Genomic DNA, 16,869 nt, shown 5'->3' on the forward strand with positions numbered 1-16,869 from the left:
TTATCTCCCCCCCCCCCCCCCCCCCCCTTAGTGAGTACAGGTTAACAGCCCATTTAGAAAACTACCTTGCACATTTTCTGTTAGAGTAGTATCTTATATCATTTCTAGCAAAGGAAATAAGTACCAGTTACTGATTTTGTTAGTTTTAATTTGGCAATCCCTGATGACTGTTTTCAAGAAGATGTTTAAACATACCAGGATAGCTGTGAGTTGTACAGCCTTTTTAAAATTCTCCCTAGACTTACTTCGTGATGGTGACTTTTGTTCAGTCTTTTTGATTTCATTAAATACTGTGGTGTGGTGGTATTATTACAATTTGAGTGTCTTCTGGTGAGAAAAGACTTCCTGTACCAACACTGATTTACCTGTTGCTTGTGCTTTAATAAATGTTTTCCAAAAAAGATGAAAAGATGTGAATGCCAGAAAGTTTCAGACACATATGTAAATGTACTCCTTAAATACAGTAGTACTTAGCTACTGTAGTGGTAGGCACAGTAGGAGAATATATGGGTGAGACAGGCATGTTCAGCATACATATGCAGTATGTTTGCGTGAGCCAAAACCTTGCTTTTTTATTTAAAATTCCTAGAAAAGCATTTGGAAAACTGACTGTAAGAGCAGTACTGTCATTAATTTTAAATGTTGCTGCCAGCAGTCTCTTTGAGCCTTGCTGACTGGAACCTACTTTCAATTGCAGGACAAGGTGTGGTGATGGAGCGCTCTCCCTACAGCGACTTCGTGTTTCTGGATGCAATGTTTAAACAAGGCTATATCCACAAGCGATGTAAGTTGCTTGCATGCAAAAGGAATTTATTTTGCCATAATCTGTCGGAAGTGTGGTAGTTTAGCTTTCAAAAAAGAAACAAAAATGCCTGCTTGGAAGATGGGCTCCTTTGAATATTCAGAGTTGTTCATAAGGTGCTTAGCAGCTTGCTGTTCCATGCATCACGGACCAACCTCAAGCCATGAGACTTCCAGTTTTTCTTCAAGGCTTTGGTTCTGCTTATATGTTAAAGAACATGTATTCTGTGTATTGCTTGTGTCCTGTCAGCCAGACTTCCTGTAGTTCCCTGGAAATGTGGATGAGCATGCTGATGAAGACTAGAGGTCCCTCAGGCAGACCTTGATCTTGCAGCATTAGGTGGGAGGTAAATAATGGATCAACAAGGTTTGGCCTACTTGCCTTAAATGGCCAGCTCCCTTCTGAATCTCAAAAGAACACAAATGTTGCTCTTGTCTTCAGAGAGGGCAAGGAGGAGGATCCAGGGAGCTACAGGCCAGTCAGCCTCAGCTTGATCTGTGGAAAGGTGATGGAGCAAATCCTCCTTGAAGCCATTTCCAAACATGGAGAATGTGAAGGTGATGGAGAATAGTCATCATGAAAGGGAAATCCTGCTTAAACACCTGATAGTCAGCTCCTTGTAGAAGGCTAGCTCAGTGGATGAGGGGAGAGCAATGGCTCTTGTTTATCTTGACTTCAGCAAGGCTTTCAATACCTGTCTCATAACCTCCTTGCTGACAAACTGATGAAGTATGGGCTAAATATATGGGTAGTGATGTGGATTGAAAACCGCTGGTCTCAAAGGGTTGTGGTAAGTTGTGCGAAGTCCAACTGGAAGCTAATCACTAATGTTGTATCCCAGGGGAGGATACTGGGGCCAAAGCAGGTTTAAAGTGGGTTTAAAACGTGTGTGACAGGACACAGTGGAGCCTCAGCAGATTTGCAGGTGATGCAAAATTGAGAGGGGAGTGGTTGACACACTGTATGTTTTTGGTGCTGTTCAGAGGAACCTGGGCAGGCTGGAGAAGTGGTTGGATGTTAACCTCATGAAGTTCTACAAAAGGGAATTTTGCACCTGGGAAGGAATAACTGCAGGCTTGCCGTATACACTGGGAGCCAACTGTCTAGAAAATTATGCAGAGGAGGACCTGGGGGTCCTGGTGGACACCAAGTTGAATGTGAGCCAGCAATGTGCCCTTGCACCAAAGGATGCCATCGGGATGCTGCATGAAGAGTGTTGTCAGCAGGTCAAGGGAGGTGATAGCCAAATCTGGAGTGTTGTGCCCATTTCTGGGCTACCAGTTGAAAAAAAGGTGTCAACTTATTGGAGCAAGTCTAGCAAAGGTCACTAAGAAACTAGAGCATCCAGTGTATGAGTTGAAGCTGAGAGAGCTGGGATGTTTTTGGTCTTGAGAAGAAAAGGCTCAGGGGGATGTGTGTAAATACCTGATGGTATTTATGTGTATAAATATTTGATGGGTAGGAGTATTGGATGGAACCAGTCTTTTCTCAGTGGCACCTAGTGAGAGGACAAAAGGCAAAGGGCACAGACTGAAATACAAGGAGTTCCGTTTATAAGAAAAAACATTTTCTGCTGTGAAGGTAGTCAAACCCTGCAGCAGGTTGCCTGGGTAGGCTGTGGGATCTCTGTCCTGGAGATACTCGGAACCCTGTGGGACCCAGTCCTGAGCCATCTGCTCTAGTTGATCCCGCTCTGAGCAGAGTGGTTGAACCAGCTGATCTGTAGATGTTCCAGCCTCAGTGATTCTGTGGTTCAGGGTTATGGGTACTGAGCTCTTGAGCAGCACAGTGTTTCTGTGCTGGTGCCTTGTGGGCAGGCTTGTAGAGTCTCCATCCCTGGGCTAGGAATGGAGCGGTTCTGTGGCACATGTAGCAGACCAGCCACAGCCCAAACATGCAAACTTAAAGCTGCACGGAAGTTTGAAAGTCTGGAGAAAATAGCTGTAAATCCCAGTCATCAGCTGACCTCTAAATAAATTGCTATTGAAACTCCTGTTTCTGCCTGTTCTTAGCAAATCTGGCATTTTGGCTACTCCTGAGGTGAAGGTAATTGTTTCCCTGACTGCCTTGGGTTTCTGCTGCCTTGTTTGATTTGGCTTAGGTTTAGGAGCTGTGTATTTATTTTTTAAGACCCCTAAGTTGCAACTTCTTGCTGAATGAGTTTGAGAGCTGGTTATAATGAACTGTGTCTTAACTGCTCTGTGCTGGGGAGGCAAGCAAAGCCCAGCAACCACAGTTTATAGTTAATATAAAATTCCGACAACAAATAATGGATTGTACTGAAATCCTTAAGCAGCAAACATCTCGATTAGAGGTACTGCTGACTGCTGCTTACTGTGCTGCCAAGCACAGTAGGCTTTAAATTTTTCACAAACCATTTGAATTTGAAAGCCTGGCACTACATTTCTGGCTAAGCTGGTGAGTCTTACTGAGGACAGCTTGCACTTCAGCCAGGTCAAATGGAGCTTGTGCTATTCATGCTACTTAAATGTTGAATAGATGCTTTCCCTGAACCTGCATGGCTTCCTAATCACAAGCTATGACCCCCCAAATTCTTTAGGAATTTGACTGATGTGGTAGAAAAACCCAGTTGCACGGAACTGACCAACTCCCCTCAGATACATTTTTCTGTATGGGAAGGTGAGGTCCTCCAGTCCTATCCTCTGAAGCGGAGTCTGGTTGTTGTGTTTTTGGAGAGGTCTGCTGTTGCTTGTGTAGAGCACAGAGCTCTTGAGTAACAGTAGTGCAGAGTATGCCTCCAGTACAGGTGAGGGAGGGACACTGCTGGGTTGGTGACCTCTTAAAATACTTGCTTCACCGCAGCATGATTTTGTGTATGCATCGGAGAGCAAGGCAAATGCCTGCCTGATCCTTGGGTTTCCTCCCATGGTGGGAAGTGGAGTACTTCTTGCAAAGTCCTCTTGAAGCATGTGACTTTTTTTTCCGTTACAACCTTTGCCACACTATCATCTTTGTGGTAGGACAGGGCCACTTATTTCGTGTATGAGGCTGTGGCAGAAGGCAGCCCCAGCCAGTGGTCACCTCAGGTGACCTGAGTGCTGCAGTCTCTCCATGATGTTTCAAGGGTCTGTCTCTAAACAACAGAGGAAAAACCTAGGTTTCTCTAAAATTAAGTCAGAAATAAATCCCCCCTTTGATATAACTGATGTTAGATTTTTACATCTCAGTGCTTGTAGCTTCTTAGTTTAATTGTGTTTTTCTTTCTGTTTCTGGAAGATTTTTTTATTCTAAAAACTTCCTGAATCCTATTTGAGGAAAAGCCTACCCTAAACTTGCTAAACCAGCCAAGAAGAGACTACAAATATAAAGGTGGGGGATGTGGTTTATTTGCAAATAGAATGTGTTTAGCAAATGCAGGAAAAAACACTCAAGAAATGATTGCAGATTCATTACCCCAATTTTAATGCTGTTCCTATTGCACTTGTCCTCATTTGGAATGTGTGTATGTATTCAGCTGAGCTGCCTTTGGCTCTCCAGTGTGCTTGGTTTTGTTTTTATACAGGCCTTGATCACTACAACGAGATCAAAGACATCAGCATTTGTGAATTCCTGCCACCTCACTTGGTCATTTATATAGATGTACCCGTCCCAGAGGTGCAGAAGAGGATTCAAGAGAAAGGAGAGGTAATTTTCTCTCTTGCCACTGTTACTACCTATTAATGTCTGTTGTAGTTATGCACTTATGTGTGATTTCCATGGGGTTTGATGCAAAATTCTGCTTCAGAAAAGCTTCCTGTCCTCTTAAGTATAAGAACTGTGTTGGTGATGACTGGGTATTCTGGTATGCTTGATTTAAAAAAAAAAAAAAAAAAAAAAAAAAATCGCCTTTTTTTTAAACTGCATCAGCATGCTGTCTTTTTCTGTAACGAGAAGTTCTATAAAATTCACCTGCTCTTAAAAACCAGCCTTTGTAGCTGCCATTTCAGGAGTCATGTCCAGGTAATATGCTTCTTGCAATATACTCCAAGATTATCTGTACTTCCTCAGTGCCACAAGCTCCAGCTGTGGTCCTTGTCTCCAGCTTCCCCAGCTGACTACTTTTCAGACATGGTGATGTTAGTGTGGGTCAGTTGTGATCAGCAAGTTTAGTTAACTTTCTGAAATTAGGAGAACTACTGCTTGGTGCTTTTGTGTTAACACAGCGTAACCACCAACTTTAAACTTAAAACTGATTTTGTATAGGTATTCCATGAGATATAAAATCCATGGAGCTTTCTGGCTAATGTTGCATAAAGTTCATAAGAAATACAGTTGCTTCTCGTCACTAGTGCAACTTCAATCTAGTCTGAGGTCATGCTATGTGACCCTTACCTATTGTTGATCTTTGACAGTTGTGGGACATTCTCACTTTTGCTTTCAAAACGTTTTCTTTGAGGGTGGCATAGTTCTTGCTTCAAGATGTCTTTTTTGAAGTCATAGTATTGGATGGAGACTACTGTTAAAAAGAAAATTGAGTCGGTCTGTAGCATTGTCTTCAAATTACCTTTCTCATTATATCACCATATTGGATTACTGGGTTATTGAAATAGTCTTGGATCAGAAAAGCTGTAGAGTTTTTTTAATATAATGACTAATCTAAATAAGGTTTTTGGTTTGAGTTCTTCCCCCTCCTGTGATATTTGGACATGTGTTTGTAACTGTTCTCAGATGTGTTACAAGGATTAAATGGTGTTTACCTGGTACCTTGTTCAAAGGCTGAGGGAAATTGTAGGCAAGTGAAGTATCTAACTGTGGAAAGCCTGACAGATTCAAAGAAAACTTGGATTTATTACTAAAAAATTCTCGGGTCTCTTAAATGCTTGGCAACGCTTGCTTCTTGGAGCATGTATGTGTATGTTAGTGTGCTAGGGTGATCTCGCAGCATTTCGTTTTGCAGTTTCCTGCTCATTTAAGAGGGAGAATGATGATTGCCGAAGGGAAGTGACTTCAGAGCAGTAAATGGAAGGCTGCCCTTGCTGCTTCGTGATCTCTGTGGCCTGGCTTGCTTAGTCTACTGGTCAAGTGACTCTCCCCTTCTGCCCTCCAGCAGTTTAGGCCATGACTGAACGTGCTTCTGCGCTTCAACGAACAAGATTCTTTTGTATAGGAAAACCATAGCTTTTTTGTTTTAGCAATTTCAGTGACAGAATTAGAAGCTTCTTAATGTATTGTGGGAACCTGTGAGTTCTTTGCCCTTGTGAGCATAAAGGTCCATGGCATTTTTGAGACGTAGCAGAAATTGCTGCTGTAACTGGTAACTTCCCTGGGGCAGTGGCACTGGTGAACGCTAGTGCTTGTTTGGGGATGGTATTTTTGGAACTTCTGCCTTCCTGGTGCATGTAGTGTTTGATTGGTACTCAGCATGCTGTTGTTGTAGGGCACTGGAAAAAGAAAAGCCCTCCAGTGAGCCCAACTAGCAGAGACATAGATCCTTCCAACATAATGGGCAGCTTGGATGAACATTTCAAGCAGGAAATGTAATTTAATTTTAGAATTGAAGGAACACTTGGTAGATTGGAGAAATGCATGGCATTTTGCAAATCTGGCATTAAAGTACACCGTGTGGCAGATGCTGCTGGTGGCGAACTGTGTAACAGCGGGTATAATAGCCATGAAATCTCAAAGAAAGATTTTTGGAGTGGGTGGTCGCTTGTGCACGTGTCTGAAACTGGAGAAGTGGGTGCACATTGGCCTTGTCATTGAAAAGGCAGACTTGGACAATCTGTTCTATGATTATCCTTTTTTTTTAGATGATTATGCAGGTAGCTAGGATTAATCAGTCCTTGGAAAGTTAAACTTTTTGAGACTGTTGATGTATGGTACTTTTAGTTTATGCAAGCTCAGAGAAAACAAGGTGTTTACTGTAACAAACTGAAATAAATTGCGAGAAAGTTTATTTTGCTTTTACATTCTTCTGTTGAATCTGCTTTTCCCTTTCTTTCTAGATTCACTAGCATATCAGAAGAATCTTACTCATATGGCTAATTATTAAACAATGGACATAATAGTACATGGTAAAGCAGTGATTAATGCAGACTTGTTCCTTGGGGTACTCTAGATATTTAGTGCCACATAAGAAATTCTAAACATTCCAACTGTCTTAATTCTTAAAATTTTCATTAATGTGTATGTGGTTCACTGGATATTTGGCTGCTAATACAAGAGTGAGCTCTTGACAGATGGTATAACAGTGCCTTCTGCTTAGACTGGAACCTACGTTGGTAAGAAAAGAAAACTCATTTCACAATATTGTTTTCTGTTTGTTTCTAGCCATATGAGAAAAAGGTGTCTGCTTTGTATCTCCAGAACATTGAGGACGCTTACAAGAAAACTTTCTTACCGGAGATCAGGTTAGCAAACCAAACTGTTTTGTCTGAGTTTTTGAGTAAAAATGAGTGCAAATCCTAAAATCTCTGCCAATATAAGCAAATAAAACCATGTCATGTGAGAAATCCTCTTTGTGCTACATGGTACACTATTATGTCTTAATGAATGGAGTATTGCATCCATGGCATACTAACTGTGTATACTCGTGTGTAGTTACGTCTGGCATCTGAAAAGCCTGATGTCAGTGTAACAATGTCGGAAAACTAAAAACGAAGTCTTTTTAGGTGTAAGCTTTGTAAAGTAATGGTTTTTGACTGAAAAGATTAAGAGTGGGTGAAGTGTTGTACAATAGTAAATTAACTGGACTTCATTAATTGACCTATCTAATATCATGGAATCATAGTCATTTACATTGGAAAAGACCTTTAAGGTCAGGGAGTCCTGCCACAGTATGTTGCAAATAATGTTGCAAAGCTAATGAGCCCCAATCTGCAGTATGGTTTTTTCATCCTGCTGTCTTGGGGCATTGCAACTTTGCTGTCATGCAGTTGGATACAGGGAAGCATAAATTTGTTCATAGTTAAGAGCACTTCAGCAGCAAAGGCAGAAATCTGGTCTGTGTTTGCTCTGCAAAACAAGTTCTGTCTCCCTCTTCTGACAGTGCTCTGTGTGGTTGGTGTTGACACCTTTGTTTCTCTTTCTGTTAGCTCACAACAGTGGTTGGAGTGTTTTCTTGGAGTGATGTCCAGAATGCTATGGCTATAGCAGTGTGTGTGTGTTTGCATGACTTGAGGAGCGTGTGATGCAATATAAACTTTTCTCAGGCCTTTTTGGAAAGTTTGGGATTTTTCTCTCTCAAAACCACCTTTCAGTTGCCATAGCTTTGGCTAGTTTCTTGATAGTGATGCAAAATCAAAGGAGAAAGAGGTTTTCGGGTAAGGACTTGTTCCCTCTTCTGCTTCTGTTTCTCCACCTCATGAGGCATATACCTGACAGCCTTCTGCATTGGAAAAGGATTTGATGGACTTGTTGGTGCTGTTAAAGAGTGCACTGCTACCAGCTCTGAGAGTCTAAAGGTGCTCTTCTCTGGGCTCCCCTGGCTTTCTCTAACTGGGAAGCAAGAATGAGTGCCCTGTAAACTTGAGATGAGTAGACTATTACAGTTTGCCAGCTGTCCCAATTCTTATAGAAGAGGTCTATCAAAAATCAAACTGTCTTAAAAATCTAAAAGCATATGAATGCAAGCAATCTTGGTCCCTCATAAACAGATAGCTTTCTGGAAGGGGAAACTCTTAAAGGTCACAGAGCCAGGCCTACTTTACATAAAACGATCTAATCATGCAAGGTTCGGTGTGTGGATGAACCTGACTGTTTAAGTCAAAGTAGATCTTCAGGTATATTGTAGCCTGCTTGTTTCCCCTTGCTTTCTTGCTCCATCTCGCAAGGTAAATCAGTGTAATTGTGCTGTCAGCAATTGAACTGAATAACTTCATATTGAGCTTGTCATTCATACAGGGCAGAAGCTGATGGTGCGATGTACGGTCAGTTGCCTCCCAGTGCGTCCCCCACAGGTTAGCAGCCAGCACATGGCGCTCAGAAGGAAACAGGGGCTAAGGATGGAGAGGGAGGGTGGGAAGCCTTGGGACTGTCATCCCCCTGAGGGCAGAACTGTTTTGAATTTACTGGTGAGGAGAAAAATGCTGCTTGTTCTTTGGATCAAATCGAGCCCCAGAAATATACCGTGGTGTTTAGTGAGGCTAAATCCTAGACCTGGTCCTGCTGTGATTTCAACTCTTTCCCCTTTGTCTGTACATGGTCAGTACACTTGTTAAGCAAACACCCTCTGGTTGGCATCCTCATCAGCAGATGGGCTTACAATAGCTTGTCAGATCAATCTTTGTGCTCGGGTCTGAAGAAGGACGTCTCTGTCCCCTTGATGTGGGGGAGTTGTGAATGTGTGAAACTTCAGCTTTGTACATCTCTGGACCTTGCTGATGGCTTGTATATTGGATAAATATACAGAAGCTTCAACTGTCTTTGTTCACTGGCTCGCAGAGTGATGCAGTGAACTATATTCATGCCTGGCTATTAGTCTCTAGGCAGACTAAGTATTATTTGATTCCCTAACTCTTGAGGATGACCAAAATCTGGTTCAAACAGGCTAAAAAGAGTTGACCGTTGAACCAACTCCTGCATACTTTCCATGTTCCAGCTTATATTTGCTTGTTCTCTTGCTTTTCTTGAAATGCAGGAGGAAAATAGTGTAGTTTGTTACTTAGCAAAATTCCTGTTATCTTGTTCCATTTAATTGGAGCAACTTGATACTGCTTGAAGTCCTGTGTTTTATAGTGGATATTTGACTATGTTAAAATTGGTGCTTCCTTTCTAGTCTGACATGTTTATGATTGTCTTTTTAATGTGTCTTTTGATAGTGATTTGTGAGCCTGGTGCTGTGGCAGGTACTACCTTGTGATTTCGAACAGACCGCTTTTGGTTTTTGTTTGGTTGTTCTTTTCCTGGACTAAAGCCCTAAGATTGCTAATCTTCTCTTTCATATCCAGTACTGCTTCCACAGAGCAGCTGTTTTCTCTTAATGAAAGCCCTAATAATCTGCAGAGTATCAAGTGATTTGATCTGTGTTGTTAATGCAATTGCCTCTGGCATATATGAAGTCTAACCTCTCCCTTTGATTACTGATAGTTGATATTGAAGATGCGAGTATGCATGCTACACTGTCACAGCAGCTCCCTTTGAAAGGAGGCCTTTTCTTTCTGTGGCTGAAGAGTTGTGTGAGGCTTTCTGCTTTGTTCTCAAGTTGAGAACAAACTCTTTAAGTATTTTCCCTTCTATGAGCACCAGTTGAATGGCTGACTGTAAGAGCTTGGGGGTTTGTAGGAATAAAAGGCATTTTATATATGAACTTTTTTTACCAGAGCTGTTTTGACTGACCAGTGTTAATGCAGACCAGGAACTAGTTTGGACTGCTGCAATTATAAATTATTTTAATAATGTGACTACTTAGAACAACTTAGATTGCCAACCTTTATCCTGATTAAACTTGGAAGTGGTTGTGCTAAGCAAAAAGTCTGTAAATTCTTCTCCATGCTCTTCAGCTTTGCTATGTGTTGTTTGATATACCGTGCACATTTGGCATCCATTTTGTTTTCTCTTAAGTTTTTGTTAGCTAAAGGAAAGGTCTACCAGGGCAGCTGGAGCAGGTTTGGGAACAACTGTTACTGAGGGCAGCTCTGTGTATGTAGTAGTGAACCATATTCATATAGGAATTCCTTTTGTGGCCCAGCTCTGCAAGTGACTTTTCTATGAAGGCTGCTGTATGAATAAGAAAACAATCTTGTAACCAGTAAGCTACTACCTGTTTTAAATGTTTTTATACTTACAGATCCTGCTGCCTGCATTGTATTGGTTTAGTTAGCTCAGTCTTAGTAAATAAGAATGAATTAATGTATTCTTCTCTTAAAAATTACTCACAGGTATCAATGTACTTGTAAAAAGGAAGGTCTGCAGAAGTTTTGGGTTAGACTGGTTGAAAATTTCACTTGGCTTCAAATAGACTGGGAAATTGTAATTGGGGCAAGTGTCCACATTAATGAAATGGAAACAAATTCATAGGTGAGATTTTTTTTTAACTGAAACTATTTAGATCCCACAGGCCATTTGCTCTTTAAAAACAATTTTCCACCAGGAAAGCAGCAACTTACAGGTCTAATAGGAGTTCTATTGGAAGAACTCTGTAAGCATTCTAAAAAATTGCAAAGATTCTGGTTCTGTGTTTGTGCCTTTTAACTTTTATTTCTGCTTCATTTTGGAACAGGGGGGAGAGGATGGGTGGAGCAGTTGTATTGGGGGAATTCAATTTTTTTCCTCTTTGCAGCGAGACCAGTGAAGTTCTGCAGTACACAGCAACTGAGGCAGAGGATGTGGAGAAGGTAAGAGTTTGCTGCATACGTTGATGATTTTTTTTTTTTTTAAAAACTTCAAAGACTGGAATGTAAAGAGAACACGTTGTCCTAGATAAACTTGGTTAACTACTTAATGCATTTAGTGTTTGTTGCTATGGAAAAGATCTGGGCTGGGTCTGTACTAGAATATTTTGATAAGTGAGTGTTGTTTTGTCAAAGTGGAAATCTCATCCCCCATCCCTCTTGCCAAGATACCTGGCTGGCTGAGCGAGCAAAACCCCCTTTAGGTCACATGATTATCGCTAATAATTTTGTTAGTGTCTTTTGTCTGATGTAACTTATGCCAGGGGTTTACAAATTTGGTTTATTTTTCCAAGCAAATCCTGTGAGGGAGGTGGAAGCAGCATTTTCTGAGTCCCTGCTGGGCTGTACAATGTTTGGCTGTTCAGTCAGCATCCCTGTTTGAAGTGGCTGGTGGGGTGGGCAAGGCTCTGCATAGCTCAGTTTGGGAACTAATGACTAATTAACCAAGAGCTAAGTCACCCCCAGCATTCAGCTGAGACCTTACCAGTATAAGGTCTCTCTCTGTTGGCATTTGCCATTTTGCAGCTTCCTGTGATCCAGGTTGGTGCACAGGTTCCTATGTGATTAAAATAGCTGTTGTTTTCTAAAAGCTTGTTGTTATTTGGTTATAGCAAACAGCTGGATAACCAGGGCTGTTACCCTGGGTTATTCATCTGTATTGGCTAGCATGTGGTATCTAAACTGCAGTTTTTTCTCCAAATGGTTTTGCCAGACACGTTAGCCCTGGACCAAGCCAGATAAATTGCCTTCTCATTGCTAGAAATAAGCCATCTTTTATCCTGTGACAGGATTAAGGTGAGATCACTGCTTCCTCCTACTCCACTGTGTTATTTTTTGGAGTAGGTATAATGTATTTGCCTTATTTCAGCAAACATTCTTGCTCATGGAGGGCTACTAGTGGGATAACAGAAGCCTTCTGCTTCCGCATTGTTAACTTTTCTCTGTAGCTGCTGTCCCCAGCTGAGAAGAGCAACAAGCGTTTTGTAATTCTGGACAGGTTTGTAGTGGGCCCATTTCAGTTCTAGGGATGAAAGTTACACAGTGAATCCTTCAAAGCTCACTTGAATTCTGTGATAGCGATAAGGATCTCAGCTGCACTATATCTTTTCAGATATGTCTTGCTGATTTTAATATTTTCATCCTCTGTTTCTTGTTTGAAAGCTCTGATAATCCTTCTAGAGGCTGCGTAATGCTCTCCTTTCCTCTGTTGGAGGGGAAAAGAAATATGAGGCTGGTTATATTGCTTTTTGCTTTAGGAAATAGGTCTAGACCTTTGCACAGCAGTTATGTGATTAATTCCTAAATCAGCTGGGAACAGAGAAGTGGCAGGTTGATTACTCTGAGATGGAAAACGTACTAGTTTGGGAAGGGGATAAGGTTGGGAAGGTGTAACAGGCTTTTCCAAATCAGATGCAAAAGGCAAACAACATTTGCTTTAGTATACCAGCACGTGTCCACCCACCTGCGCTATGTATGACATTCAGCTGGTAGCAGGCCATCTTGCTGCAGAGGTTTGTGTGTAGTTTTGTGGGGGCACTTCCAGCTTGCCATGGGACATGTCTTAGAGGCTTTCCTAGCTAAGCCTCCAAGTCAATGCTTAACTAAAGATCCTTAAGCCCAGCTTTGGCATTCGTAGCAAGGGAGGTTTCTGACTGCTTACTGCCTTCGTGGAGTTTTTAAAAAAAAAAAAAAGAAAAAAAAGGCATATTTGAACATTTCTAAGTGTTGACTGGGTTTGACTGGGATCAAGTTAATTTTCTTTGCAAGAGCCCATATGGTGCTGTGCTTTAGATCTGACCAAAACAGTGTTAATAATGCACTGGTATTTTAGCTATTGCTGAGCAGTGCTTGCATGGTGTCAAGACTGTCTGTTTCTCACTCTGCCCCCTGTGATTAGGCTAGGGGTGTGCAGAGGTTTTGGAGGGGAAACAGCTGGGACACCTGACCAAAGGGATATTCCACACCATGTAATGTCAGTCATGGTTAACAATAAAACTGGGAGGAGTTTTTTTCCAAAAAACTGAGAGCAATCCTGGGAGCAAGGATCTCCTGGATCTTTGAGCTTGGTTCCTGCTGCTGGATTTGGTGATTAATCTGTTTCAGTTGGAAGTCTGCGGTAAACTCTCCTCTCTTAAGCCCGACTTTGTTTGGAGGAACAAAGTGTGGATTCTAGTTGGCATCATGCGTGACAATAGCCTGCATCTAATATCCTCGTGTTCCCATGCAAAAGCTTTGTGAAGCAGAAAATACTGATAAGGACTTTCCTGGTCCTAAAAATTTAACCCCTGTTAGCAGCATTGCTGTGCATTTCTAAGCCTTTTAGTTCCCTTTATGAGAATATGGTTGTGTGCTACATTTTGAGTCCTGCCCTGTTGTAGCTGGATTTCTGGACACTCATGCACTTTATAAGAAGTTATCATTACTAACCAGTAGACTTGTCATGCAGTTTGAGTTTATACCCACAGAAAGGGCTGGTGGCTTCAGTGTAGCAGCAGGTAAATATAAGTTCACTGTGAAATCACTTCAGTGAGGCAACTGCTTGCATTTGGAGTACTGCAAAATTTCTAAAATTTCTGAAAATGAGGTGTTTTTGGAAACTTCAAAAAACGCAAAGGCCTTTCCCTTTGATCTGAGATCAACAGTGTTCATTCAGGTAGCTACCTGCAACCTTTACCAGCTGACAATTCTGACATGAATTTGTCTGTATCATTTTCAAGAAGGGAAAAAATGACTGAAGAGGGTAAACCTTCACATTTTGTCTTAGTCCTGAAGTTACTGTTTCCAAATAGCTCTTGAATCTTTGAGGTTTCAGTCTTGTGAAGTACCCCTGTGAAAAAGCGAGAGCGCAGCTTCATTGTTCTTATGTGCATAAAAAATAAAGTATTGGTTTAGTGCTAGCACGGTAGGGGTGCCCTTGCTTCTGGGGTAGGTAAGGCATATAGCAGCTGAAAGGCATTCCTTGTCAAAGTTCACACGCCTGCAGCCACAGTGAAGGTTCAGCTTCGCAGTGAGAAGCAACTTCTGTGGCAAGAAGGATCAGCATCCCAGGAATAATATGTTCTCTGACATATTTTTAGGTTTTGTGTTTGTTTGGTTTTTTTTTTTTGAAGGACAAAAATAATGAAATGGGAAGAAGCTGAAATGAACAAAAAACCAAGGTCAGAGTGTGGATGAGAACATAGAGCAATTATAGTTAGTTTTTTTCCAGATAACATAAAAGAAAGGATAAGATTTGAGAACCATGGTGTTTCAATCAAGAAGGTAGCCCCAGATGTTTGGTAGAAGAAATAAGAGAAAGTTGGGGGGGGGGTTATTTGCTTGTTTTCTTCCCTTTGTTCTCTCTGATCATGTCTTGAAGTGGTCAGAATAAAGCAGTTTGTTTCCTCCCTAGATTTTTTTTGTAGTAAACCCCATTGCTAGAGATTTTATTTTAATCTTTTAAATCAGGGTTTAAAGTCAATCTAAAGCTCTTATTGCTCAAGTAAAGAGTCTACCACGCTCAGCAATCTTGGGTCATCACTGTACATAAGGTCATCAGTATGCACTGATGTAGTTCTTAATTTGGTTGGACAAATCTGGACTAGAGGAAGGATTATTATTTTGAAGTCAAAGTACAAGATGGTATCATTTTCATTGTTAGATGTTAGCTATAGAGATTGGTACTCTTTCCACTTCAAAGGATAATGTTGGGTTTTTTTCCCTTCTGTTCAGATTTATGTTACCTTTGGAATGAAATAGTTGAAATTTGGAAATAAGTGTTGGCAGGAGGGATTTGGCTTTGGCTTGTAGGATGTTTGTTTACACAGGTGTATCCTGTTGATAGATAGCAATGTTTAACTGTTAGCTAGCTTCAGTCTACAGATTATTTGCTATGTGATTTGGAGCTTAATTTTTTGGTGACCTTATACTTTAATGACTTTTGATTTGCTTATAGCAGACATACAGAAGTTAGAAATGACTTGTTTCTGAAGTGTGGTGGTTGGTTTTTTTTTTTTAAAAGATCAGTCGGGGTTTCTTACTGTAATTAACATTGGTTGTAGTTGCTAAAGGAGTAGTAAGTGCCTAAATGAGCTTCATTAGGGTGTTTAAGGCTGCTTTTACATGAGGATGAAACTGGGAATAAAAAGTTATCTATAGGTTTGTGTAATTATTTTTTTTAAAAGCCTTGGATATTAAAAAAGAGGTGGGAGTAGAAAGGAAATAACTTAAAAACTTAACCAAAATTGTTTTAATTCCTCTGTGCTTGTGGATAGTGTTTTGTATTACGTATCAGTTTTATTCAATGTCACCAGCTTGTGTTAAATGGAGAAGATGGTGAAGATGGGAGGCTGCTGACTGACCAACTTTGTGCTGTGCCCTTTGCAAGTGCAGAAGTGAAAGGCTCCAGGGCTAGCTTGCATGAATTTTTCAGTTGTAGGTGCTGTATGTGGGCTGAGCTCCTTCCTGCAAGCTGTGGTCTGAACTCTGTGGGGTTGTAGACTGCATTGCTTCTTGTGTCCGTCTCTTGCTTAAAGGAAAGACCTACGAGGAAGGAGTTTGGGGAGAAGTCAGCTGACAGCGCAACCTATTGAGGTTTGGTGTCTTTGTCCCCAGAAATGATATGAATAGGAACAGTGTCACCTTCTACTGCCTGCCACCCCCTCAAGTCTTCCAACAGCAGCAATCACCAAATCACTGTGAAACAAGCTTAGAAATTGTAAGCTGTTCGTATTGGCTTAGTTGCAAAGATTATGGTAAGGGGTCTCATTATTGAAACCATTTTTTCTAAATCCTGCTATGCTCTGCAATATATTAAGACCTGATCTCTCCTGGATATTATTACAAGTTGTGCTGCAGTCAGGTTTAAATCATTCATTTGCTGCTAATTCCCAGGGGGTGCCAGGGCATTCCTTATAAATTAAAGAGCTGCTGTTCTAGCCTGGTTGGGAGGCTGATACCATTGTTAAGCAGCTGCTGGGAGAGATATCTTCTGATATGATAATAAGAGTGTGCAAAACTAATTTGGATACAGATTTCTTTTTCCCTGCAACATATTCTGAGCCCTATTGTTAGCAACTCTATTCTTAGTCCTGTCATCAGCCGTAGCGGGGAGTTTCCAAAGCTTTGCTGTGGGGTAGGGAAGTAATTGCTTTTGCATAGCTAATGGGAAGTATGGTGAAGGTTCAGCTTTTAAATTAAATAATTAAAATAGATAATGGATATTTTAACTAACTTACATATACTTTTCTTTCTCTTTACATCTTTAAATGCTTGTCTTGGGGAGTTATGTTACAGCACTTTGGTAGGAAGAAGCAGTTTCTAAGTAAAATTTTGAAAACTCTTCTAAATGTATGTGGTGCAGTTTTCTGTAGTGTTTTTTGAGGACTGGAACGTTTTTGCATCAAAAGGTGGATTTCTTGGCTTTTTTCTTTATGTGAAAAGTAGGTTTCTCATGCTCTCAGCTACATTATCTGGCTTGCCAACTTTGTCTCTTTGTAAGAGATCAGGAATGGTTAAAGAGCATCTAAACTTGCTTGAAGTTTTAAATATGCTTTGGTGATGTCATGTCAACTGTATTTTTTACGTCTTTATCAGCAAAATTAGTCTTTAAGAAATGTAAATGCCTCAAGGAGAATGATCATGCAGTCATATCTCTAAGTCATTATTTTGTACCATAAAAACATAATACTGGTAATAGAGTGGACCTTTATAGTCAAAACTACTTTGTAATAGCACTTTGCTATTGCCTTTTAAGTG

At 40.9% G+C, this 16,869-nt stretch overlaps 1 protein-coding gene across 5 annotated transcripts in view; it reads left to right on the forward strand.

The window, feature by feature from the left end:
- The window catches only part of NDUFA10 (NADH dehydrogenase (ubiquinone) 1 alpha subcomplex, 10, 42kDa), a 42,029-nt gene that overhangs the window by 1,154 nt on the left and 24,006 nt on the right, over nt 1–16,869 (forward strand). For 4 of the 5 annotated variants that reach the window (XR_774480.1, XM_010569300.1, XM_010569302.1 and 1 more), the window contains exons 3-7: nt 698–784; nt 4,326–4,447; nt 4,670–4,762; nt 7,073–7,152; nt 11,022–11,076. Coding sequence is in view for 4 of the 5 variants with exons in the window: in XM_010569300.1 (XP_010567602.1) it covers nt 698–784; nt 4,326–4,447; nt 4,670–4,762; nt 7,073–7,152; nt 11,022–11,076 (437 nt within the window). In the remaining variant the exon portion in view is untranslated. The remainder of the gene's footprint in view (nt 1–697; nt 785–4,325; nt 4,448–4,669; nt 4,763–7,072; nt 7,153–11,021; nt 11,077–16,869) is intronic. The other variant, XM_010569301.1, reaches the window with a different exon arrangement.

This window comes from Haliaeetus leucocephalus, unplaced genomic scaffold, assembly GCF_000737465.1.
Source record: "Haliaeetus leucocephalus isolate CR32 unplaced genomic scaffold, Haliaeetus_leucocephalus-4.0 Scaffold268, whole genome shotgun sequence".
Lineage (NCBI taxonomy): Eukaryota > Metazoa > Chordata > Aves > Accipitriformes > Accipitridae > Haliaeetus > Haliaeetus leucocephalus.